Source organism: Amblyomma maculatum, chromosome 5 (assembly GCF_055883805.1).
Source record: "Amblyomma maculatum isolate TAMU_Amacu chromosome 5, ASM5588380v1, whole genome shotgun sequence".
Classification (NCBI taxonomy): Eukaryota; Metazoa; Arthropoda; class Arachnida; order Ixodida; family Ixodidae; genus Amblyomma; species Amblyomma maculatum.
In genome coordinates, this window is record NC_139348.1 from 142,489,282 (window position 1) to 142,516,012 (window position 26,731).

Consider the following 26,731-nt stretch of genomic DNA (forward strand, 5'->3'; position numbering starts at 1 on the left):
CGCTGCCGGCGCTTATGGCACACATCAATAATTTCTCTAAAACCGCAAACTGTGCTTCACAATGCTAGCAAAAGGGGTCCCTCCATCACGCCCACTCGGGTTTCGCAGAGAGAATACCGCCGTCACCCAAGTGTGCGGCAAGATTGTGCTTGTGCGCCACAGCCTGTTTATTGCAGCCAGGAAGGGTGCAGCAGGGACCACATCGCACTCCTCGCTCAGCGGGTCCACGTGAGTACGAAAGGCTTGGTGAGCTGGTAGTGGAGACTGGACACCTTCATGAACTGGAAGAACAGGACAGAGATTGTAGGCACTGTGAAAACTGTCCAGGAAAAGAGCTACACTCCGAGGGAAAAAACCTGTTAAAGGAAGAACAAATAACGCGAGAACAGGAAGGAAGGAAGGAAGGAAGGAAGGAAGGAAGGAAGGAAGGAAGGAAGGAAGGAAGGAAGGAAGGAAGGAAGGAAGGAAGGAAGGAAGGAAGGAAGGAAGGAAGGAAGGAAGGAAGGAAGGAAGGAAGGAAGGAAGGAAGAAGGAAGGAAGGAAGGAAGGAAGGAAGGAAGGAAGGAAGGAAGGAAGGAAGGAAGGAAGGAAGGAAGGAAGGAAGGAAGGAAGGAAGGAAGGAAGGAAGGAAGGAAGGAAGGAAGGAAGGAAGGAAGGAAGGAAGGAAGGAAGGAAGGAAGGAAGGAAGGAAGGAAGGAAGGAAGGAAGGAAGGAAGGAAGGAAGGAAGGAAGGAAGGAAGGAAGGAAGGAAGGAAGGAAGGAAGGAAGGAAGGAAGGAAGGAAGGAAGGAAGGAAGGAAGGAAGGAAGGAAGGAAGGAAGGAAGGAAGGAAGGAAGGAAGGAAGGAAGGAAGGAAGGAAGGAAGGAAGGAAGGAAGGAAGGAAGGAAGGAAGGAAGGAAGGAAGGAAGGAAGGAAGGAAGGAAGGAAGGAAGGAAGGAAGGAAGGAAGGAAGGAAGGAAGGAAGGAAGGAAGGAAGGAAGGAAGGAAGGAAGGAAGGAAGGAAGGAAGGAAGGAAGGAAGGAAGGAAGGAAGGAAGGAAGGAAGGAAGGAAGGAAGGAAGGAAGGAAGGAAAACAAGGCTGGAAAATTAAAGGAAAAGAATACTCATCAAGAAGCGGCACTATTATGGCAATTAAATCCAAATGTAGCTACATTAGTGGACGTACGCACCTGTCCAGCCGGGTTGTAGGTGAAGTTGGTCGCCTGCTTGTTGAAGTTGACGTCCCGGGGCTTTTCGGTGACTCCGTATACCGTGACCGCGTTCAGGAGCATGATGCTGTCGTATCCGCAGTGGACGCACATGCTTGACACCGTATTCTGGGAATGGTCGGTAAAGACATTTGTTTTTTGTTTTTTTGTAGCAATATAACACCACAAAGGAAAAAAATTGGTGCCGCGAAGCCTTTCATGCTTGCACAACGTATCGCGGCTTCTTCGCGTACACTCCAATTTTGGGCATTACCTATGGAAGCTTTTGTCGTTTTTTTCCCATAATACAATGGGGCATTGAGATTTGCAGCCTGTAGGTCCCATTCACCGTCGGTTTGAAACTGAATAAAAATTTCAGCTAAGAAAGCAGGTGTTACAGACATTGGGCAGTTTTACTTTTTTGTCCTTGATAAATCTGGATGATCCATCAAAATTAAGACATTTAAACGCATGTAATCACTGTCTTCCAAGAGCACTGATGCATTAGAAGTGCATGGCTGCTCCGGACACTCACCTTGACAGCGACGAACTTGATCAGGCTGTACTCGCCCTTTTCGTACGACCCTGCACGTTTACAAAGGGTCATATTACCAATATGGTTACACACATGATGAGAAGCCAAGACTGAGTCCTGCGCAGATCTGAAAGCTTTCCGAATGAGTCCATATTTCTTCTGTTGACTCTTTTTATATTCTCTGTTATGTATTGTGTTTCTATTGGTACCCAATATTACAACACGCTGCCAAAATCTGCCGCGGGTTCTGGGCATTACATTTCTTGCACATACTCAATTGTCGTCACTTTTGAAATATATAATATAATGTTGAGAGCAGCATAATAAGCAGCATATGAGAAGATAAGTACATATAGCGGGGAATACGAAGATAATGTCATGACTGCGCCCTCGTGTTACTGCAAAAGTCGGACAAGTAATGAAACCAGGTATGTTTCATTGGTTCAGTTGCAGACGCGCTTTCCATTGGCTGACGCGACTCAAGGTTGAAAGACGACACGTTTCGGAAGGGCATAGCGTGTATGAAATATGTCCTAATAAAAATTAGCTCATACCTCACTATTCTTCAAGAAATACTATTCTTTCCATACTTCCGACAGGCGAAGCGTTAGGCATTTACGAAGAGAGTGAGTTTTTTTTTTCGGTCATAAAAGCAAATAAAGTACAAATTCACTGGCGCTTTAAACACTGCAGCCATGCGCAGCGTTAATAGCCCTAATTCAGTAGACTGCAAGCGGCGTTATCATTCGAAGTTCAAGCGATTTTACGCATCCTTGAATTCTTCAGCGCTGAATTTACTTCTAAATTACGGCATTTCGCAGTTCCTTCCAAGGCACACGAAAACAGTTGTAAAAAGTCAGAGTATGCGCCGTGTTCTTCATGCAGCATATCAGCCGGAAAGTCTAAGCGCACTAAGAAAGACATCATACGACTCTCGAGATTTTTATTGCGCTAAATATTTCAGCATACGTGGCCTCTACGGCCTGCGTAGTGTATGCAACATCCGCAAGCTCCATTTTTAGTCTTTGGTTTCTGCATAGTTTACGGTTTTTTACTGCCCTCGCACTAACACAACCGCTTTGCTTTCGCTAGAAGAAAAAAGCGTCAACTTGGATTGGAAAACATTCATTGTCAGCAATGAGTGATTTGTGGGCGCTACACTTAGATGCCCTCAAGTCCGTTTCTCTCGGCGACCTTTTGAGCCCACTCAGTAGCCCGAACTTGCGTTAACGGTCCTGAGCTGGCCGGTATAGCCACCCACCGCTCTAAAGGGACTGGGGCGTGCGTTTCACGAATGTGCAGTGGTAGTATTAGTAGTAGCCAGCGCAACCAGAGGGTGGTTGTCGCCGAAACCATCCGAATTTTCAAAGGTTTAGTACTGACAGAAGAGGAGGATGATTACCGTGTAATGAGGCTGGTGTGGCGAAAGCAGAGTAATGTGCAGTTACTTTTTCGTTAATAGTCCAGCCCTTCAACAACCTTTTCTTCTCTTATTATGCTTGTGGAACGTGATGTAAAAGGAAGCTCTGTTTGAAACAGCTACATATTTCTAGAAATATTCCGAGACGAAAGCAGTATTGATCATACTGGGCGCCGGAAATTTCACGGGTACATCTTTCGATGCGAATTTGTGGGTTTCCATATAACGTGTTCACAGCGATTGTGCTGTTCCAATATACAGAGTGCGGCTTCATTAACAGAGCCTATTGTCCAAGGGATGAACGCTGGCTACAAAGAGGATGGCCACAGAACTTTATTCACATTATGCAGAAAGAGAACGTTGTTTTGTTTGAATGTGTACTCTAGCTGCTTCACAGCCAAGCAGCAAACAGCAATCGTCGGACGAAAAACTGGCTCCATATTTCAGCACCCCGCGCGAGAACTGTTGCTAGAAGTTGTGAAATGTACGGGAATTCCGAATACAATGTATAGCGCCGTAGGTGACCTTAAATAAAGAGTGGTGAATAATAAGTCGGCACGAGCAGCGAGGACGGTGATAATGATCGATAATCTTGAAGCAATCTACAAAACAATTGCCAGATGGAGAATCGGGATCCATGGCAAAAAAGTAATTTGCCCGCAATGTAGGTATAATCCGTAAAACTCGAGTGCAAGCCGTAATTCGGAAGCAAACGTAGTCCTAGCTGTGAGGAACAAATCTTGTGGTACTGCATAGAAAAAATAGCTTTGTGTGTTACTATTTTTGTCAGAATCGTGCTTGGTTATTTGTCGAATAACTGTGATTCACTTGAACTCGCTGCCGCATTTGCTTTACTGCCGCATTGTTAGCACGTCAAAAGGAACACTGAGCAAAATACGACCCCTGCATTTGCCTACAAAACATTTGCTAACTAGTTATTACTAGTAATAATGATTAAGCATATTTTGGTTATAAAGGCGAATGATGTCGCAGCAGCAAGGAAAAATATGACGCGAAACTTCCCTCCTTGGAGCAGGCCAAGTACAACCTGGATCTTTTGTTAGTCTTGTAAAGCAGGCATCACGGCATTATAACACTTATGAAGGTGAAGCTACCTTCAGCAAAACTTCCCTCCTAGGAGCAGGACAAGTAGAACCTGGATCTTTTGTTAGTCTTGTAAAGCAGGCATCACGGCATTATAACACTTATGAAGGTGAAGCTACCTTCAGCAAAACTTCCCTCCTAGGAGCAGGACAAGTAGAACCTGGATCTTTTGTTAGTCTTGTAAAGCAGGCATCACGGCATTATAACACTTATGAAGGTGAAGCTACCTTCAGCAAAACTTCCCTCCTAGGAGCAGGACAAGTAGAACCTGGATCTTTTGTTAGTCTTGTAAAGCAGGCATCACGGCATTATAACACTTATGAAGGTGAGGCTACCTTCAGCAAAACTTCCCTCCTAGGAGCAGGACAAGTAGAACCTGGATCTTTTGTTAGTCTTGTAAAGCAGGCATCACGGCATTATAACACTTATGAAGGTGAAGCTACCTTCAGCAAAACTTCCCTCCTAGGAGCAGGACAAGTAGAACCTGGATCTTTTGTTAGTCTTGTAAAGCAGGCATCACGGCATTATAACACTTATGAAGGTGAAGCTACCTTCAGCAAAACTTCCCTCCTAGGAGCAGGACAAGTAGAACCTGGATCTTTTGTTAGTCTTGTAAAGCAGGCATCACGGCATTATAACACTTATGAAGGTGAAGCTACCTTCAGCAAAACTTCCCTCCTAGGAGCAGGACAAGTAGAACCTGGGTCTTTTGTTAGTCTTGTAAAGCAGGCATCACGGCATTATAACACTTATGAAGGTGAAGCTACCTTCAGCAAAACTTCCCTCCTAGGAGCAGGACAAGTAGAACCTGGATCTTTTGTTAGTCTTGTAAAGCAGGCATCACGGCATTATAACACTTATGAAGGTGAAGCTACCTTCAGCAAAACTTCCCTCCTAGGAGCAGGACAAGTAGAACCTGGATCTTTTGTTAGTCTTGTAAAGCAGGCATCACGGCATTATAACACTTATGAAGGTGAAGCTACCTTCAGCAAAACTTCCCTCCTAGGAGCAGGACAAGTAGAACCTGGATCTTTTGTTAGTCTTGTAAAGCAGGCATCACGGCATTATAACACTTATGAAGGTGAAGCTACCTTCAGCAAAACTTCCCTCCTAGGAGCAGGACAAGTACAACCTGGATCTTTTGTTAGTCTTGTAAAGCAGGCATCACGGCATTATAACACTTATGAAGGTGAAGCTACCTTCAGCAAAACTTCCCTCCTAGGAGCAGGACAAGTAGAACCTGGATCTTTTGTTAGTCTTGTAAAGCAGGCATCACGGCATTATAACACTTATGAAGGTGAAGCTACCTTCAGCAAAACTTCCCTCCTAGGAGCAGGACAAGTAGAACCTGGATCTTTTGTTAGTCTTGTAAAGCAGGCATCACGGCATTATAACACTTATGAAGGTGAAGCTACTTTCAGCAAAACTTCCCTCCTAGGAGCAGGACAAGTAGAACCTGGATCTTTTGTTAGTCTTGTAAAGCAGGCATCACGGCATTATAACACTTATGAAGGTGAAGCTACCTTCAGCAAAACTTCCCTCCTAGGAGCAGGACAAGTAGAACCTGGATCTTTTGTTAGTCTTGTAAAGCAGGCATCACGGCATTATAACACTTATGAAGGTGAAGCTACCTTCAGCAAAACTTCCCTCCTAGGAGCAGGACAAGTAGAACCTGGATCTTTTGTTAGTCTTGTAAAGCAGGCATCACGGCATTATAACACTTATGAAGGTGAAGCTACCTTCAGCAAAACTTCCCTCCTAGGAGCAGGACAAGTAGAACCTGGATCTTTTGTTAGTCTTGTAAAGCAGGCATCACGGCATTATAACACTTATGAAGGTGAAGCTACCTTCAGCAAAACTTCCCTCCTAGGAGCAGGACAAGTACAACCTGGATCTTTTGTTAGTCTTGTAAAGCAGGCATCACGGCATTATAACACTTATGAAGGTGAAGCTACCTTCAGCAAAACTTCCCTCCTAGGAGCAGGCCAAGTACAACCTGGATCTTTTGTTAGTCTTGTAAAGCAGGCATCACGGCATTATAACACTTATGAAGGTGAAGCTACCTTCAGCAAAACTTCCCTCCTAGGAGCAGGAAAAGTAGAACCTGGATCTTTTGTTAGTCTTGTAAAGCAGGCATCATGGCATTATAACACTTATGAAGGTGAAGCTACCTTCAGCAAAACTTCCCTCCTAGGAGCAGGACAAGTAGAACCTGGATCTTTTGTTAGTCTTGTAAAGCAGGCATCACGGCATTATAACACTTATGAAGGTGAAGCTACCTTCAGCAAAACTTCCCTCCTAGGAGCAGGACAAGTAGAACCTGGATCTTTTGTTAGTCTTGTAAAGCAGGCATCACGGCATTATAACACTTATGAAGGTGAAGCTACCTTCAGCAAAACTTCCCTCCTAGGAGCAGGACAAGTAGAACCTGGATCTTTTGTTAGTCTTGTAAAGCAGGCATCACGGCATTATAACACTTATGAAGGTGAAGCTACCTTCAGCAAAACTTCCCTCCTAGGAGCAGGACAAGTAGAACCTGGATCTTTTGTTAGTCTTGTAAAGCAGGCATCACGGCATTATAACACTTATGAAGGTGAAGCTACCTTCAGCAAAACTTCCCTCCTAGGAGCAGGACAAGTAGAACCTGGATCTTTTGTTAGTCTTGTAAAGCAGGCATCACGGCATTATAACACTTATGAAGGTGAAGCTACCTTCAGCAAAACTTCCCTCCTAGGAGCAGGACAAGTAGAACCTGGATCTTTTGTTAGTCTTGTAAAGCAGGCATCACGGCATTATAACACTTATGAAGGTGAAGCTACCTTCAGCAAAACTTCCCTCCTAGGAGCAGGACAAGTACAACCTGGATCTTTTGTTAGTCTTGTAAAGCAGGCATCACGGCATTATAACACTTATGAAGGTGAAGCTACCTTCAGCAAAACTTCCCTCCTAGGAGCAGGCCAAGTAGAACCCGGGCCTTTTGTTAGTCTTGTAAAGCAGGCATCACGGCATTATGAAGCTTATGAAAGTGAAGCCACCATCAAAGATTTCACAGATTTAAAGCGTTAATTTCTTGGCGTATCTTCTCCTGCGGCAAGTAACGAAGTGGATCTACATAGACAACCTTATTACTAGAGCAGCGGACGGTTTCCGGTGCAGGATAAGGAAGTAAAAGAAGCGGGACGCACACTTCGCCAAGGGAAAATGTTTTGCGACGGCGGAAGATATTGCAGATCCAAATTCTAAAAAATTCAAGGCGTGCACTAAAGTCTCTTTACCTGGAGTAATGCGAAAGAACACAGGGGCGTCTGGCGTTGATTTGGTTCGCTTGTTATGTGGATTTTGAGTTGTGTTGTTGGCTATGACTTGAATTACGGCTATAACTAATGTCGCAAGTCATTATACATTGTCATTAAGGATTGGTTTGGATTGGAAACCATTTATCGTCAGCAATGAGCGATTTGTGGCCGCTCCACTTAAATGGCCTCAAGTACGGTGCTCTTGGCAACCTTTTGAGCTCACTCAGTAGCCCGAACTTGCGTTAACGGGTCTGAACTGACCAGTATAGCCTCCCACTGCTCTAAAGAAGGGACTGGTAGTAGGTCTGCTGGGGGCGGCGCTTTTTTGCAGATCCATAATATATGATCGTATTCTATTTCGCCGCAGTGTTTACCATTTGGATTGTATTGTGCTGGGTACATGTGCGCTAATTTAGAAGGGCTGAAGAAGGCACGCGTCTGGAGCCGACGCCAGATTACTTCCTGCCTTTTGTCTAGTTTCTTGTCTGGTGGAGATCAATAGCGCTCTTCATTCCTTCATATAGCCAGAAACACAAACATCATATAAACCTGGTGCTTACCGACGTACTCCCCATCGTCCCAGTAGAGCTCACCAGTCGCCAGCCCATCGTGGTTCTGGGCAACCAGCAGGTTGAACGGCTTCAGCCGACTGCGAGAGAAAGTGATTGAAGGAGAAAGGCAAGGTCATTCAGTGCGCCGTGTAGATATTCTTGCTCTTAACAGATTAAAAATCAATCCGCTGGCGACACGACTTGCTGTATTCGCACTCGCATCAATGCTGTCAAAATGCTATGTGCCACTACACAACGTAAAGCGGAATGACCCGTGCAAAGCATGAGAGAGGAGAAGCGCAGTCACCTGGCGGCGGTGGTCTGTGCGGGCTCCTGAGAGGGCACCACGTGGCCTCCGCGTATCAGCAAGCAGATGGAGTCGTTGAGCGGCGTCATCTGGAAGTCCTCGCCAGCGCTGTGGTATGGGAGGCCCAGCATCACGTCGTACCAGATGCCCCGAGGAAGGTACGGCTTCACTCCGGTCACATTCTGGGCGCAGGACACAAATTTCCGTTCGGTCAGGATAGATAGGCATAGGTTCCATAATGATGTATCGAGTCTGAGATAGTTGGCACACCATTGCGAAATCCACATTGAGGGAAGCAAAGTGCTAAGATCAGGAAGCATCGTGTATAGCACGCCATGCAGATGTCGTCCGCTCAAAGAGGAACCTTAACGTTTCAAAAACTTGTAGGTTGGCACAGTAAAAAGTTTCTAATTTAATTGTCTTATTAGTTCCTTACCTGACGCTTTATTTCTTTGTCTTTACCATAGTTAGACCATTTAAAAACAAAGAATGAACACCTTGTACTACGTCACTTTAAGCATTAGCCAAAAGCGAGAAATAAAACTGGAGAGAGTAGTTAAATAATCCCAGCCTTGGTGGGTTGATACATCAATTCAAGATAACGAGAACTGAAAGCGAATGAGAGCGAGAAGGTTAGGTAGCTGTCCATCTGTCCCCATTTCATCCATCCTAGCACCGTGCTGCCCGCGGTAAAACATCAGCGGTAAAACTTGTTTGTCTTGTCGGAAAATTTTCCATGTTCGGCCTATTACTTAGCTGCCCGTCAAAACCTCCTGGTACCGTACAAACTCCATTCTAACTGTAGCTTTTTGTTGTTTAATAAAGTATTATAATCTATAGCGGCTATAGGCTTCTTAGCGATGTCGAAGCCCAGGTACAGCCACTTGTGCTGATGGCCTGACCTGCCGCTTAGTCACCAAGATAGAGGTGCTACAGTCTGTTTACTGCAAGCCCCCCCCCCCCTCATTGTCGACGAATACGAGAATAATATACATGCATGTGAATTGACGTGAATACAACAGGCTGTAGATAAAGAAAAAGAAAATAACTGCCCCGGCACTGCCAACAACAAATGCGAGCATCTGCTATTATGGTGACTTGGTCCTTTCACGTGATGTTAAAAACTGTGCGCTGGAGCAACACTTACTTCATCGGTGCGTAAAAGCGATAAGCCTTTCAAATGCGAGTAGGGCCTTGAACCCTCTTCCGTAATCGTCGCTTACGGCGGCTGTCTTGTAATAGCGCAAGATGCCTGAAGAAATCTTGATGTTATCCTTTATGCCTAGTGACGTGAACAGCGCGAGGGGAGGTGTTCTTGCCATCTCTTGTTCCAATCCAGTACACTAGAAACTATTTTGGTTGCACCATAATGCCTGCAACATTGCACACTAGCATTATGACGTCATGCTCCGCACTTGCGTGTAACTTACGGGCTCCAAGATGGGGAGGACGAGCAGGGCGCTGCCCCACAGGAATTGCGTGTCGACGCCGTAGGTGTTCACGTCCTTTGGGAACCTGTAAACATAAGATTGTACGAGGGTTAGTCAAGACGCGCAACTTGCATTTTTTCTAATATCATTTGTTCTAAAAAAACGCCGGAATACAATTACAAATTCCACTCTACTCTTCGAAAATATAATGAATGTCTAAGACATTTCAAAGCATGGTCGTCCTGTCACCTCTAGATGAAAGTTATAAGCTGGTGTGCGCGCATTGTGAATAATGCAGATATTGGGCTTCTGAGTGTTCTCTACATTACCAACGGGCCACCCACTATGAAAATTTATGATGAGTGGCATGATGAGGGCGCAGGTCTCAAAAGTTAGGCTGGTGTGTGAGATCAGGGAAGCCCTCCAACATTGGTAGGAGGTTTGTATTTGTACCGGCTGCATTTTAAGATCATTCTTCACGCAGTCTACATATCGGCTTCTGCAGACAGTGTAACTCCCATGAGAGAAACGATATAGAAGGGATGGAAATGTTGCCGTCTCCCTAAAGGAAAGACACACCAGGTATGATTTTGTGTTATTTAGTTGTACGAGCATCACAAAGCACCGGGCAACGTTCTAGGTTACACCTCTTAAATTGTCACCTCCGTGAACAGGACGCTATTCCGCGCGTATATGTTCAAGAACCGAGCGCCATAATCAAATTATCAGCAAGTACTGGATTTCTACTCCTGATAAGAAAACACCACACTTTCTCCGCTGAAAACGTTTCCTTTTAGTGTCTCCTTTACATGCAAGAGCTGGATTGCCATACCACTCAACCTTCATGTCATTTTAACCATGCCTTGTACGACATTTGAGGTATTCTGCAATTATGAATAATTGTCGCTGTGCCTTTGGTTGATCCTGCACAATTCCTCAGGTGGATGTCGTATCTTAAGCTTCCATTATTCACGTGCTCCATAATATTTTTATTTCATTCTCGAGCAAGACAGCAGCCAAGGCATTAAATATTCGCTGAAAGACATATTCTGCGATCCGCGCATCAGAAATGAAAATGATAAAAGAACAAAGAGCACAGCTCACTCGAAGAATAGTGGTCGGGCAACCGTCTCGCCGAATACGTGGCTACGGTAGAAGAGCGTGTACAGGTAAGGCAAAAAGCAGTAGCGGATCTTGAGCGTCTTCTTAGCCGTAGCAGCCACGGAACCACCAAGAGCCGCTGGATCCTGGTCCTGTAAGCACAGCCATCAGGTTACTAAGTAGCTAACCCCATAACACTTTCTCAACTAAAGAATAAGATAGAAAGTGCTTCACCATTACAATGCCATTTCTTATTCCAGGATTTTTTTTTTTTCAACCTAAGCCGCAAGGCGAGGAACATGATAGAAACCTTGAAGATACGTGTGCGCGACCAGTATTTATGAGTCTAGCGCCGCCTCATGTCCGTCGATTAATTTTAAGCTTCGCTTCGAGCGCGGTAACATGAAATCTACCGCACTGATGCCCATCAAGCGTTGCCGCCCCCATTCCGGCTCAATTATGCATTGTGTTTCTCGGAAAATTGAATTCTGTCCTGTTGTGGCATGAAGCATACGATACTGCAACGATGTATATGAAATGAGCGACCAAGATAACGACGGGCAAGGGCTTAATACATAGGCGACAACATTTCTGCACATTATTTAGGAAAATTGCGCAGACTCTACGGCAAGTAAATCAACTGGCATGATGATTATATAACAAAGTAGACTGTAACTGTGCTTCATATCGTAAGTTAATTCCTGCTAATATCCTGAGTGGTTGTTTTCAGTTTAGTCCTACCGTAAGTTCGAGAAGAAATATTTCTCCTTATTCGTTTCAGTACTTTGGAGCAATCGCGTGTCTAAAGGACCCTTGTAATTTTTAGAAGTCGCAAAGGTAAGCAATGATCAGAAATAGGCCTTAGGCCTCTTCCCTGTCCCACAAAATCTTGGCTGCCGAAGGGACCGGGAGGGACACGACTAAAGTGCAGGAGCAACTTTGTCCTAGTTACTACGTTTTCATCGTTTTTAATGAAGAGGGGAAAACCACAGTAACATCCCACAATCACTCACGAGGTTTCCCTTGGCGTTGTGATTCCGTGCGAACGGGTAGAAGGCTCCCAGCGCCTGCCACCGGTTGCACAGCTCGCTGGTGGTGTTGTCCCAGAAGCCGCAGATGTCCGAGCCGGTCAGCGGAATGCCCAGGATGTTGAATGTCAGCATTGCTGCTCGTGCATGAAGAGTACGCGCCTTTCTTGGATCATCAGGGTAAATTATAGCGCGCGCTGATCTGTATGTAGGAAGATACCTTATTGGAACACTTGACATCTACAGCGCATTTGAGAGCTGTAAATGCATATTGCTCAAGAAAAGGGGCTTCCTGATAGAACTTTTTTATGATAAACTGCACTTTTTGGTGGCAACATAAAGCTTCATAAATGGTACTTTAGTGTTAGCTCCGATGTTTCTGAGCGTTTTCAAAAGTGTGAAAATACACTTATACTGTACTGCGGTATGCCTTCTAAAGCACTTTTCCGCTACAGTTAGGGTTCCGGTTGAACATAACAAATGAGTTGTAAAAAAAGGCCATCCAATTGATTCCGTGCCGCCAGCAGTATTGCAGCGGCAAGAAAATGAGTGGTAACCATGCGCTCATAGCATGGAGCTGGTTGACACACAAGGACATAGTTTGGAGTTGAAGAATACCGATTATAATCGTGTATGATATTCCTTACTGGGAGTATTCATGAACACCTCTGCGGCTCACACTTCGGAGGAGTGCAAGAGAAAAAAATGTCGATAACAAATATTCATCCACATTGGTCAGAGATTGATATATTAGAAAGGGTTCGTCTGCCGTGTAGTCAAGTCACTGAGCAATATCCGCAAACACATCGAAAATCGAAGAGATATGTGTATGAGTTCTCCCCGGCCGCTGAAATTGCAGAAATTCAACATTAAGCAACAAATGGCACATTCTGTTCAAAGTGAATGTTTTTATGGAGGGTTTAGTTTGGAGCTGCAGAGCATCATTGCTATTGCTATACGCTGTTTCTTCTGCATTACGCCGGTGGAAGTGGCACGCGAACATGTAATTTCTTTCACAGCAAAAAAAAAAAATAGCGTTTGTTTCCATCCATTTCTAATTCATTAGAAAACACGGTCACATACAAGAGATGGATGCCCGCATGGAGTCCCAGTCTGACTCGATGTCTCCGCTCCAGTGGCCCGAGTAACGTCCCTGACCAGAGAACGTGGCCCGCGAGATGATGAATGGCCTTCGGAGCAGGATCTGGCGCAGGGAACTGTGGAAAGAATAGATAAAAAGAGATATCCGCAGCACAAAATGGGGAAACGAATTGTTTGTTGTTGTTTTTTTCGACCTGCTATAGTGTGCACGCGCCGAAACAGTAATAAACACGGAACTCATTCCTCATTCAGAGTAATCTGACTCTGTTACGTTCCCTTTGAATGTCCAAAGCTTTAGTATGATACCAACGCGATGTAGGTAGAAATGGGTGAGGCATTTGAAGGAACTCACTCGTATGTGCGTAGTGCCTCGCTGAGCCCGTAGAGGTTGTGCAGGTTATAGTGCCTGGACAGGTACTGGCGGCCAGTCATGCACAGCGTCTTTGTCCTCAGCGCCTCAATCCCTTCGCCAGGCAAGTAAGGAGGCTCTTCGAGCGTCGACGCCGGACAGCCTCGCTCCGAGCCGTTGTACAGGCTGGATGGCTCGTTCAGATCCTGTCACAGGCACCGTTAAAGTCACATAGGTATTCCTACGCTTTTCTAACATTCTAAAGCAGTGTATTTGATAAAGAAGCGTTCACACGATCCTAAATGATGGAACTTGTTGCCTCATTTTTCTTTTCCTTAGTTAAGTTTCAAAGCAATTTCACTGACTTCAAACAAAATAGCTACGAGTCAAGTACTAGTCTCAAGGGGGCTCTCAATGCATTCCGAATGAGCAAATTCACTGACGCCGTTCGAATGGAATGGTCTCAATTTCAAATGCAGTCATTATCACTGTACGTCATTAATTTAGGTGCTGCTACATTTATACAACCTCCGCTACACACAAATTAACCTCTAGAAACAGGAGACAGCAAATAACCGGAATAAAGAGGCACAAATGTTCTCTGCTAGTTCATACACATTTCGGTTGCTTCCTTCGATTAAAGAAAATCATATCATCGTAAGGATGAATTCAGTCACAGTGACTATATTGTTGATTTTTGCAGGTCGGTTCTAGGAATAAGAACGCCGAGGGAACTGCAGGTACGCACCAACCAGAGCCCGTCGAAGGGCACCACGTCGTGAAAGTAAGAGAGCATCTTGGTCCAGTACTCGGCGCTCGCGGGGTGCGTGAAATCGGGAAACACCAGTCGGCTCCGGTTGCCGACCTGTGAATAATGCCCCATGATTTTTATGACTTTCCATTTACTTACGTAAACTTCATGTCAACACAAGGCTAATGTCATAAGAAAAGCGCCACGGTCGAAAACATCAGCGCAAATTCTATAACTTTGTACTCACTCCCTTAAAACTTTCAATTTGCGTAGTTGGTACTGGCTTGCTGGAAATTGGAAGGGACACCCGTGTCCCTCGTGTATCATGTTTTTGTATCCGTGTGTTTTTACGGCTAACAAAATGATTCCAGAAAGAATTTATAGTCATTCAGTCTAGATGAAGCACTGCTTACCATGCCGTAGTTGTAGCCTCCGCTTTCCGACCTGACAAACAGAGCAGCCTTGTGACCTTCGTCAAAGGGCAAGTAAGATCCACTTTCCAGGTTGGCATCAATCCCGGGATGCTATCGGAGATACACACCGGCGCACAGTTACTTTCATTGACACCATGAGGGAGATCCATATTCAATTAAAGAAATCGTTATCATTGACTCCGTCTTCAGGAAACCAGAACACCTACACCAGTCAATGTGGACAATTTCAAGCCTCGCGTGGCTTTTACGGCATGCTGTTGTTCTATAGCCAGGACATGATAATCTACCTAGCCTACACGACAAAGTATCCAGTAAGGGCCGTAACAGCGACGCAAGTGTTTCACTGAATCTACGGCTCCCATTCGGCATCACACATGGTCGCCTGACATGCATGCAGTCGGCGTTGTTGCTGCAGAAGCTCTTAAAAACTGCCATAAAAGGTTCTTAAAGCGCTGTACTCAGAACAACTGTAATAAGTGCCGTAAAGATCATGGCGCCGTAAAGATATTAGCATGGTGCCAACCGTGACGTTTGCTCTAGAATCTGCGTAAACATCGTGACACCTCTCTCCGCATTAGTTTTTAATTACTGTCTACCATCGGTACTAAGTATAATAATGCCTTATTGGAATAAATGATATGGTCCTTGCTTTCATTTACGGAAGGGGTTAAAAATTCTGCGCTCGAAGGCACACCGTATTTCATACGAACAGCACATGGAACACCACTCGTACCAGAGTAAGGACAAACTTCATGTCCCGCTTGTGCAGGTCTTGAGCAAACTCGGGCAGTCCGGCGAAACGGATCTTGTCATAAGTGAAAGGCCGCAGGGCATCCATGTAGTCAGCGTCGAGCCAGATGGCCTCGACGGGGATGCCTGCGCGGATGTTGCGGCGCCGCGCCTCCTTCACTTCGTCGATGCTGGCGTAGCCCCAGCGGCTGAGGTGGAAGCCCAGCGCCCAGTACGGTGGCATGGCCGGCCTTCCTACCAGCGCCGTGTACTGTTGCACCACGGCTGACGGAGTCGGCCCTAGGAACACGAACACGTCCAGGATGCCACCCGTCGAGCGGAACGTCACCGAGGGGCTCGGCTTCAGCAGGATGTCTGCGCAAGGCGAGAATTCGACGGGAGCATACCTGATCTGGGCTGTCAGAGCATGTGAAGATCGCCTACAGTTTGAAAAGTCCTCATTATTATCAACAAATAATTTATGGGACGAGAGACCACGTGACCTACCCATTGCGTTGCTGTTCAGGAGAAAGATGCCGCAGCTCTCTCCGGTCTCCTCGTGTATCATCATGAACGGGTGGCTGCTGTACAAGTTCTTTCCTTCCTGCGAACAAGCAGAGATAAGAGTGCGTTGGAGCCACGTATATCGAGCGTGCTATTTCGGGAACTTGCCATTTTAAAATAACGCTGGATTACAATTGGAGCTGTAAACTGTATTATGCGCCTCTTTTCCTTCTAAATTATCCTATGTGCATGTGCACTCTCAAGAATGCAAGATTTGACGGTAAGGCTTCACTACCAACAATGCTACGAAGGATGAGGAGTTCTGTGCGCGTCACAAGCGGCCCCTGATACAACGCCCGTTGGCTGTCGACTCAGCCGATTTCCCTACAAAACAATTCGACGCGGGCCATCAGCAGGAAACGGCAGAGAACGGCGGAACAGGTTTTTGTCGGCATGGACCTCAAGCGTAACTGCTGATTATCTTGCAGCCAACAGCAACACGAAGTACATTAGGGCTAAGCTCAGGAAGCGCAAAGCAATCTACATTTCAGCAAGCAGCATTGTATAGAGCATGCTGTCAGAGTGGTATATAGTTGATCATCCATGTACTGCCTATTTTACCGAAAATAAAAGGTGGCGGAAAGTTGAGGTACTGAAACCTATTTAGAAGCGTCTGGGTTAAAACATTATCACCTCGCACCCCAAAACATGATTTCGGACATTTGCGTTTAAATGCGTGCTACACAAAAGGCTAAGTATTCGTAATATCTGCTGAAATATTGCATACGCAGAACGAAATAACTTCCGAGTAGAACTTTACCTGCCAAAAACATTTCCATGGTACTGTTCAAACCATTGCGTCCTCTTTGGTTTCACGTTTTGTTGTCATTTTCTTCTAAATAATGACCCATCTCCCCTCGGACAACATATATTTCTAGGACTACAGGTTAGATTGAATCCATGGTGGCATTTAGACCGTCCTCACCGTTGGAGATCGTCCAGCGTTGAAGAGCGTAATCTTCTGCCAGTCAGTGCTCCGCAGAAGCGGGGACTTGACATCCCCAACTCCGTACACGTAGCGTGACGGGATATATGAGGACATCTGCAGGAACTGGTCGGCAAACACCAGCGTCGACAAGTTTGTGTGGAACCTGCGAACATACAATCTCGCTTTCTTTCCGAATGGCTCGTGTAGATCAATAGCGTGTTGGGCTGAGCTGTACGGGCGGATAGTGAATGAAAGAATGCATTGCGCCAAGACACACACTAGACTCCAGGCAGGAACAGGCGCCCTTAAATATAGTGCAATTGCTGTGTATGCTGGCTAAACAGTCAAATTATTGAGGACTCGCATTATCTTCACTGGTTTTGACATTTTAGCTCACTCCGGGCCTCTTCTCTGTGTAGTAAGTGAAGCGCTTGGCTTAAAAGGAGACGTGTGAAAATATTCGGAACCTTCGACTAACCGGTGGAATTCGCCTCTGTTCGATTACCTGACCGGTTAAAAAAGTCTACGCTAATATTTATCCGAAACTATTCAATTCGTCTTCTCCCGAGTTCGAAAACAGTTATTTCGATAACTGGCCCTAAGCTGGAATAGATCACGGTGTAATTTATTCGACCGCAGTCTCCCAGAGATGGCGCTTTTCAACGCCACCCGTTAGGGTGCCTCGATGTAGCGCGCCGCCGGTATTGAGGCACCCTACCACCCGTCATGTTCTCGCGGTCGAACTGTGCGGGAAATTGGCGTTAGCGTGACACCATGTTCCATTCGTGTGACGGAATTCGTAACGCTGATAGATATTAACTTCATGACTCGGTAGAGCACCAATTTTAAGCCAGGCACATCAAAAATCTAGGCCCGCTTGCACAAAACAATCTTAAGACTGTCTTAGCTAAGTCCAGACTTAACTGGAGTCTAAAGAATAGGCCACTAGCATGGACGCTTAAGACTGGAGTCAAGACTGGGCTTCAGTCCTGACTTGAATAAGTCGCTTGTATGATTGAGACTCTAGTGCTGTCTTGGTCAAGACACAAGGACGCCAGGTGTCTAAGTAGAGAAATTAGGGAAATACAGGGATGCGCTGCCACTGTCCCTGCTGTAAGATGTACACATTCCGTCAATTTTGCGTTGTGTAAAATCAGTGCCATTCCTTTTTGTGGCTTAAGATTGTGTTACGAGGAAAAATGCCCCAAGCGATTGCTGAGGCCGTTCTGGGAGCCACTCTGGTGAACATTAACCCCAGGCGTTCGACGCTCGGAACACGAGCCGTCTTAAATAAGCTTGGTCTTTCTAAAGACACCATTTAAGTCTGGACTTAGCTCGGACTTTATCGTGCAAGCCGGCCCTGGTTTTTCAAGGCCCATTTCAGAGGCAATGTTTCAAACTATTGACCCTGTCAACTGACACTTGACACTAATTTTCTTCGTCAGCATGTAATTTCCCTGTACGCATGAAATGACGGTCGTAGAGTTAATATACGAATCTTTCTGTTCTGCGTCCTCTGGTGGACATCAATGCTACGCCTTCCGACAGCTTCACAATCAACTCCATTATTTATAGTGCTACTGTTATCGCTTCGATGTTCGAATCTCTGCTTTTACGAGTATCTTCGCAAGTAACCAATGATCACACAAGTAAATATTTCATCGACACTCGCTTCGGTTTCTGCCACTGGCCACTGCTGCCGCGTCACGTATCGAAGAGTGGTCTACACGTTAGATCTGGCAGGGTATCGTGCTGTCTACTATAAAGAAAACAAAAGAAAACAAATAACGTTGCCTTCTCGAGTACAGATACGCGCTAGGACTACGCTCTTTTAGTTAGTTTTACGCTATCATGTCATACGTACACGACTTTTCGGGACTGTGGTCTGATGATTTCGATGTCTCCGGCGGGGCTCACAGCTGTCTCGTACAGGACGGGAAAGTAGTGCTCCTGCTGCGGCACGTTGGGCAGCGGTACCTCGTAGCGAGAAGAACGTGGGTCGTAGATCTGCTAAGGTAAGTCTTAAAATTGATGGCTAGCTTATAATAATCGACTCGGCAGATGGTAGATACAGTCCTGGCTTCACTCGATATGAGATAAGGATGCTCCTTTTCATCAAGACATAATACACTACCTTATACCATTATTCACATATCTCCCTTGATTTGAATTCGCCTGCCCCTCCCTACTGAAAAAAATGTATGGGGTAATAACCTCACATTTTCTCTCACAATCTCACTATATTCACATAAGACATCACATATAAGTCGAATATAATTCATAGCTTCATAAGGTCTCATAGCTTCTTGTACATTATCATAAATTATGTACGATATTTTATGATTATGATGTCAACCGTATGAGGTTCTATGAGATTCGATGAGATTTTATAAGGTTATTGCCACCAAGAACTTTTTGTTTTTCAGTAGGGCTGTACTTTAAATGTTTAGTGATTGCCTTCTGAGCAAGATCGAATGTCATCCGCAAAGCTCGTCGCTTTCATTTTCATCACAATTAGGCTAATCACAAGCGAATCCTCGGCAAACATCAAGTGATCTAAATTAACATCTAGCCCTCTGCAATGACCTTCTCCATATCAGTTCCACTGCTTTGCTCTGTGCACATCAGCCAGGCGCAAGTCAAACTTTCCATGGCATCACATTTAATCATTAGGCAACTGTGAAATTACGCAAAAGACTTATCAATGCTTAGATGAGAAGGGTTTAGAAGTCCAAAACGTAGTCGCATCTTGCTTGTGTTTTCTTTGAGCTCGCAGCAAATAGTTGGTTTTGCCGTAGCAGCCTAATGGGGCGCGTTTTTACAGTAAATAGCAATCAGATTAAATCCTTTAAGGAGATCTTCTGTAGGTAAATTGGTTATCCCGTTCCATGATTGAAAAAATGCACACCTAAAGAACGCTTAATTGTACAGTTTTTAAGTGTTTAGTTGTCTTTTTTTACTGCAGTGCTTTTTTTTTCAATCATGTCTAAATACAAATTATATAAATTATAAATTATCTTTATGAATACATTAAAAACTGCTGATTTGTAACCAAGCCAAACCAAAAGGACCTGAGTAGACGCAGCATTTCTAGTAGCTCATACAAGGCTGGAGCGGGTCGAAGCCACCCATGACATTTCCGCTTATACCTGGTTCGAGCACATATGGCATGACATAATGCTTCTTCTGTGCTTCATTTCCCAAACAAAATCAGTTGACCTTCAGGAATTATCCTGTGTCTTCTTCTGTGTCCCGCCTTTCCCTACTTGGTTGTGCTGAGTAGTACGGCTGAGGGCATTAAACACTTATTAATGAGAGGTAGTACAGGTAAGTTGAGTGCTTTTTATTGATGTTTATTTGTGGTGTTAATTAGTGGTATATATTTCACTAAGCGTTGCTGTAATGAAATGTGCGGCTACACTTCAATCTGACGTAGGAGGTTTCGCATAGGCTTCTAAACTAGCGCTTTCAACTGACCCTTTTGTGTGGTGTAGACTGGCGCACGTGCTCCAATTCCCGCTGGACCAGCTTCCTTTCTTTAAAAGTGTTTTTCTTCCTTAGAAGGCACTTCGCACGAGTGGTTGAATGACGTCATATTCTATCACGTTTTCACTCTGTTGACCAAACAAAATTTAATTCCTTGTCGTGATCCAGCAAAAGTTTCGTGAAAGGAACGCTGTAACCCGTTACGCTAAAAACGCCCAAAGAAGGCCCTTCGACCAAATGTCATCTACCTACACTCCTAGTGGCCCAGTCAGCCGCCTTGTAATTATAAATAGCTGGCAAATACAACCAGAATTGCCTCAGCGTCTTTACAGTTGGCCGAGGCCGTTAGGTGGGCAGCCTCCTATAAGTGGAATTAAGTGGAATTGGCCCCTTCATGCTTGAGTTCTGTTTAATCATTACGCGCTTACTGATTAACGCTAGTCCTGTCTTTTTTCTATTTACTTGACCTCGTTCTACGCTCCAGTCGTTTTAAATAATCGGGACATACCAACTAGTTCTACCTCGACAGTATTGAATCTTTCCTGCTGTGCGGGACTGGGCGTACCCTGATTCGGGCGGTGTTGTCGTTGTAGTTGATGACCTCCACCTTGATGACCCGGAGGTCATCGGGCAGGCCCGAAGGTGTCACGCGTACCGCCCGCACAGTGATGCGCGTGGGCGAGCGCTGGATCGAGTCTACCTTGTACCCCAGGTAGTTGGTCGGGTAGAAGCAGGCCGGAGGCAGCTGGAAACCCGGCTCCAGGGCGTCCGTTGACGCGTTCACCGGCTCGAAGCAGCAACCGCGCGTGCTGAGCCCACAAAACAGTTTAATAAGCAACTTTTATCAAACTGACGCTTTCGCTCGGTGATAAACCTCGGCATTAAGTAGCAACATGCTCTCATGTGCGACATCACCGTTCGTTGCTTCCAGTTGCCATTTTGGCAGATTCTCCGAACCACACTCTAAATATTTCGCATGATGACCATATCCCGCTGTCAGGCATCAACATAATGGACGGCTGCGGTGTCTTCTGCTTTCATGTACAAAAGCCAACGAGAAATTATGTCGCAGGTTGTACAAACACGGCACCTAAATATAACCAGGACGCAAACAGACCGTGTCAAGGCGTATCAACGCGACTCCATGTTCGTTGAAGGACTTTGGGGGTGGACAAAGTCAATTTTGAGGGTAGGATAAGAAACTTTTGAGCATGAGCTGACTGAATTTTCAAAATCAGCAGTGTCAATTTTGGGGATGGGACACCCAAATTTTAGGGGCAGCCGGTAGGATAAGAAGCTTTTGAACATGAGCTGACTGAATTTTCAAAATCAGCAGTGTCAATTTTGGGGATGGGACACCCACATTTTAGGAGCAGCCGGTAGGATAAAAAGCTTTTGAGCATGAGCTGACTGAATTTTCCAAATCAGCAGTGTCAATTTTGGGGATGGGACACCCAAATTTTAGGGACAGCCGGTAGGACAAGAAGCTTTTGAGCAGGAGCTGACTGATTTTTCAAAATCAGCAGTGTCAATTTTGGGGATGGGACACCCAAATTTTAGGGGCAGCCGGTAGGATAAGAAGCTTTTGAGCATGAGCTGACTGAATTTTCAAAATCAGCAGTGTCAATTTTGGAAATGGGACACACAAATTTTAGGGGCAGCCAAGTCGGTTATGGAAATGAGTGAGTTCTCTAACGGCGCAGTCATTTTCTGGGAAAGGGCAAGTATACTTCTTGAGTAAGCCAAGTAAGTGTCGTCAAAGCCCTAATATCATTTTTTAAAGTGCCCTCTCTTGCCTTAAAACGTTAACTCCGTAATCTGCGCATCTCTTTCGCAAATTAAGCGTCTTTCAGGTATTCGGATCTTGCAGCAGATTGGCTCTCCCACTGTGATGACGTCATAAGGTGGGGCGCAGCCCGACGACAAAATTCCGGTTATAATGTTAGCAATTATTGCCTTAAGCAAACAGGCCATCAGGTTAGTTACTGCGCCACGCAGCGGGACTCTTGTAGAATTACGCTTCAAATTCTAAGCTTTGATGTAGTCATGCTCTGTAAAGCGGCTAGTTCGGTTCATGTGCTTCTGCACTTGGGCAGAGTCGGCGATCAAAAATTTTTCATGTAATCCAGCATGATTCGGTAAAATGACACCTAGTTGTGGCTAACACGCAGTGTTTCACTGCGGTGGTGGTTTCAGCTGGAGGCTCTGCTTACCAAGGTCAAGCACGCTTCACAGATCGGCGAAGTCGGTGCTGGGACTGTGATCTGGCTCACTACAAACGTTGGGTTTGCTTAAAGCATCTTAACAGAGCACAGCAATAGTGTTCTGCGCTCTAAGGGCGTATTTTGCAACCCTCAACTGCGGCCTTTTTTTTTCTCATCTTAACTCCCTCAGTTATCTTTTCGCGATGACTACCGTGGCAGACAACCACTGTGCCATTGGCTTGCTTACGACCTATTCATAACAGCCGACTAGCAAAAGCTGTACCTTCAGCGTTAAATAAAACGTGATCTAAGACGGTTCAAATAAACTCACAGTAATACAAGTTTTACAGACTGGAGCGAGAATATCAATGACGTGCATTAACATTCACAACGAGCAGCCGATTCCATCGGTTCGAAATAAAAGTCAGTAGAGTATTCACTATTTTAGCAGTATTCACGATTTTCTGCCACCATTTTGTTTTTGTTTTTGGTTTTTTTTTATGCAGCGGGCTTTTCGAATGCAGAAATCTGGGCAAGTTGGCCCATTGTGTCCCATTTCTCTCGCTTTTCCTTGCTGCCGCGCTCTTATAAGCTATGTATTCCTACACACTCGTCAAGGGTCACACTCGGCGCAGCCCATGCGCCATAATCGCCAATGACAGCTTTTCTGAGTAGCAACAGGCGTTAGGGTAATGTCAATATACAGCACCGAGGACTGTCCGCCTATAAACCCTCCTATGTTCGTCAAAACTTAGCCTCTTTCCTAGCGACGTGCACAGACGTCCATTGCCATACGCTGAAAGCGGCGTTGAGTTTGCACAAAGGGTGCCCGGTGCACAATGAGCGAAACTAGTAGTGCGGCGTGCACGTGCCCATACGATCAGAGTGCTCGCAGCGCCCCCACCTCCCTCAAGTTCGCGGAAAAAGGTGATGTAAGAGGCAACAAATTCATATAAATCAAACGTGGTGGTTTTGTTTTCCAGCTCACCGGCAGGACTCGTAGCTGGGCGCGGTCTCCGGGTGGCAGTCGACGCGCTGGCTCTCCCACACCTGGCTGCATATGGGACTTTGGATGACGACGATCTCCTTCACGTCGGCCCTGGATAACCCTGAGCCGCCATCACCCATGGGCGAACCCTCATCTATTGCACCACCTTCGTACACCTGTGCCAGCACCTTCGGTTCACCCGGCCGCCCTAGCGGCGTCTGGTGGTCGATGGCGCCAGCGAATAGAGGAGGCGCTGCGGGCGAGTGGCGACGGCTTTTAACACGAGCGGACTCGGCGGCTGCGTGTGAAAAACTTCATTAGGAGACTTCCTTGGTCAAGTAATTATTCCAGGCATCGCCAGACCCATTTCATGTAGGTAAATTTCTCTAGGGATCTTTTTTGTGCGTGTGACAAAATTTCATAACATAACAATGATTATGCCCCGCCGGGGTGGTGCAGTGGTAAGACGCCCGACTACTGTGCCGGAGTTCCCGGGTTCGAACCCGACCTCGGCGGCTGCGTTTCGATGGAGGCGAAACGAAGAGGCGTCCGTGTGCTGTGCGATGTCAGCGCACGTTAAAGATCCCCAGGTGGTCGAAATTACTCCGTAGCCCTCCACTACGGCTTCTCTTTCTCTCTTTCCACTTTCATCCCAACCTTCCTCCCTTCCCTTACGGCGCGGTTCGGGTGTTCACAGAGCAAGTGTGACAGTTACTGCGCCTTTCCCTTCCTGTGAACCAATTTAATTTAACTTTATTTAACAATGATTATATTGTTACGGCGCGGACAGCCAGTGAAGACCGTGACGGTTGGCGATGACATTAATAAATGTCGGCGGGCCTAGCGCCAGCGATTCTGCTCACGCCACCACCCGCTGCTTCTTTTTTGTCCGTAACCCTATCCGGGGAAAGTAGCGATCGCCCTGATCATGGAAAAGGGAAAATGTTGATGTGGATCAGATGTATACATGACGATGGGCTTGTCTGGACGAATTGAGAAAGAACAGGAGGAAATTAATAGTTTTCCACCACGATGCCGAAGGGAGCCTGGTCCAGGAAGCTTTCGGGCCACAGGCCACAACGATCCCACGGCTGAGGCCGAGTCACACATAGTACGGCATCTGTACGGGCGGTGTTCTCACGTGTGGCGACGTATAGGGTCTGTGGGGTCATATGGTTGGCGACTCGGGTCGCTGGGATCCTCCAGTCGCTCTCTTAGTAGTCCTGTCCTATGTTCATGTCCTAATGAGTGGGTGGCGTCTCGACTCGGTGGTGTCCTCTGGTCTCATATTTAGCTATTCGTTGTGTGGTCGAGGCGGGGGAAGGGACAGGGGGAGCGGTGAGTTGGGATCGACTCTGGCAAGCAGAGAAACAGCCGGGCGATGTGCACCAGGCCCCACTATCTAATTCGGAAGCAGAGCCAAGGCACCGAACTTTCGGGCCAGGTTGAGGAAGGATGCAGTGACCCACCAAAATGATAGGTGCAGCAAGCCAGTGAAGGCTATGAAGGATGGCGATGAGATGAATTTATTGAATGTCGGCGGACCTAGCCTGAGCACTCTTCTCTTGGCCTCTTGAAACTCGTCACATATCCATATGGGATGATTGGCAAAGGTGTAGTGGCATATACGAAGAAATTTACAGAGGTAATTATGACAAAAATATTGCCTCAAAGCGGGAATTTTGAAGAATGTTGCGATGAGTGAAAACGGAAGGACATTTTCTCTCCACGCCTTTGCCAGCTGCTTCTTCCTAGCACTTACCAATATCTTTCATCACTTCAAAATTGTTAAATCTTTCCTCTTGTCTCCATTTCTTGAATCTTTCCTTCATTCATTTCTGCATGTTTCTATGTTTTTTTCGTTCAATCATAATTTAATTCCTTCGACATATATTCAGTTCACAGCTTCGCATACTTAGTCGGTCACTCACTTCGTCATTCATTCAAAGGTTCGCAACTTACATTTATTCGCTCAATAACTTTATTAATGAAGCACGCGTTATATATTTGTCCGCATGTGTGGATTACGATTACAAGCAAGTCGCTCACGTTATTGGCAGTTCTTTGAATTCTGACTCCAGTTCATCAATTCTTGCTCTAAGCGATTCACTCAAGTTTATCGATTTCATATTACCCCATTTCTGATCCCAGCATGCATATAGCGTTCACCTATTGATTCAAGTGGCACGTGAGTAAATCTATATATTTCTACTCGTCACTTGGTAACTGCAGCAATTGTTGACTCATTAAACAAATTTCGACTTGGCTTTACGACAGATTTCATTTCATTTCTTTTAATATGAATATCTCGACCCCCTTTTTCACTTTAAGATGAAATCCATTATTGGCTCATAAATGCAGTTTGTGACTTACATGATGAATCATGTGAGCCCATTAATGACTGTAAGCTAATCTGATCCATTAATTCGTTCCCTGACTTCCCCTGCCTTCTCGTATTAAACAGCCTTACTTCATATCCTTAAAGCTGCCATAAAATTAATCCGACATTTATTCATTCGTGCATTCTTGCAACCAATATTTATTGGCACACTCATCCAATTGTTCGTGAGCTGATAATGTGAATTGATACTTCCTTTTATGTCAACCTTCATTCGTGGATTAATTCTGGGCACTATTATGTTGCCGCTGTAGGTAATCGATTGGCCACTATACGCATTTTTTTTTTTTTTTTGTTGACCGCTTATTGGTTTTCGTTACTCTTCGCTGTTTTGCCCACCTGCTCCTGCGGGGGCATGTGAGCCGTTCAGCAGCAGCCCCGGCGCGGCGTGCTGGTTCAGTGCCCCCAGGAAGCCCCCCGGCAAGTCAGCCACTCGCAGCTTGATGGTCATGGTGGGCTCCGGCTTGGGCAGCGGCTTGTCCCGAGGAGAGAAGGGCCGCCCCGTGGACATGATGTAGAAGAGCGAGACCAGGATGACGCAGGACGACAGCAGCATGACTACACCGAACGAGTACATCACCGCCGTCGGGATGCGCAGCGCCCCGCGAGCTGACGCCTCGTCTCCCGAAAGGAGCTTGCCTGCGTGGTGGAGGGGTGGAGAGGGTAGCCCTTTCTTCTTCCTTGTTTTCCCAATTGCGACACATGGGGTGAGTATTAAGTAGCCTGCATACCGGTGATGGGTGCTTCCTCCATGTTGCCATTGTCATCCAGCCGTACTTCCTGAAAGATCTCGGCTTCGTTGGCGTCCTCAGCGGTGCGCCGGGATGCCCTCCGCTCCAT

General features: G+C 45.9%; 1 protein-coding gene across 2 annotated transcripts; it reads right to left on the reverse strand.

Moving 5' to 3' along the window:
* Nucleotides 1-215: 215 nt before the first annotated feature.
* Nucleotides 216-26,731, reverse strand: LOC146189801 (lysosomal alpha-glucosidase-like). 2 transcript variants are annotated; one of them, XM_084604559.1, is made up of 20 exons: nt 26,623-26,731; nt 26,231-26,530; nt 23,494-23,791; nt 20,867-21,110; nt 18,680-18,822; nt 16,813-16,978; nt 15,831-15,927; nt 15,328-15,698; nt 14,574-14,684; nt 14,158-14,274; nt 13,413-13,615; nt 13,043-13,176; nt 11,945-12,096; nt 10,935-11,083; nt 9,831-9,915; nt 8,401-8,582; nt 8,103-8,191; nt 1,723-1,772; nt 1,170-1,316; nt 216-281 (listed from the first exon to the last, which is right to left on the reverse strand). In XM_084604559.1, exons 1-20 carry the CDS (start codon nt 26,729-26,731, stop codon nt 216-218), a joined length of 3,213 nt encoding a protein of 1,070 aa, XP_084460685.1. The 2 variants fall into 2 exon arrangements, with proteins under 2 accessions (XP_084460685.1, XP_084460686.1); XM_084604560.1 differs by having other exon boundaries at nt 23,494-23,766; nt 26,212-26,530.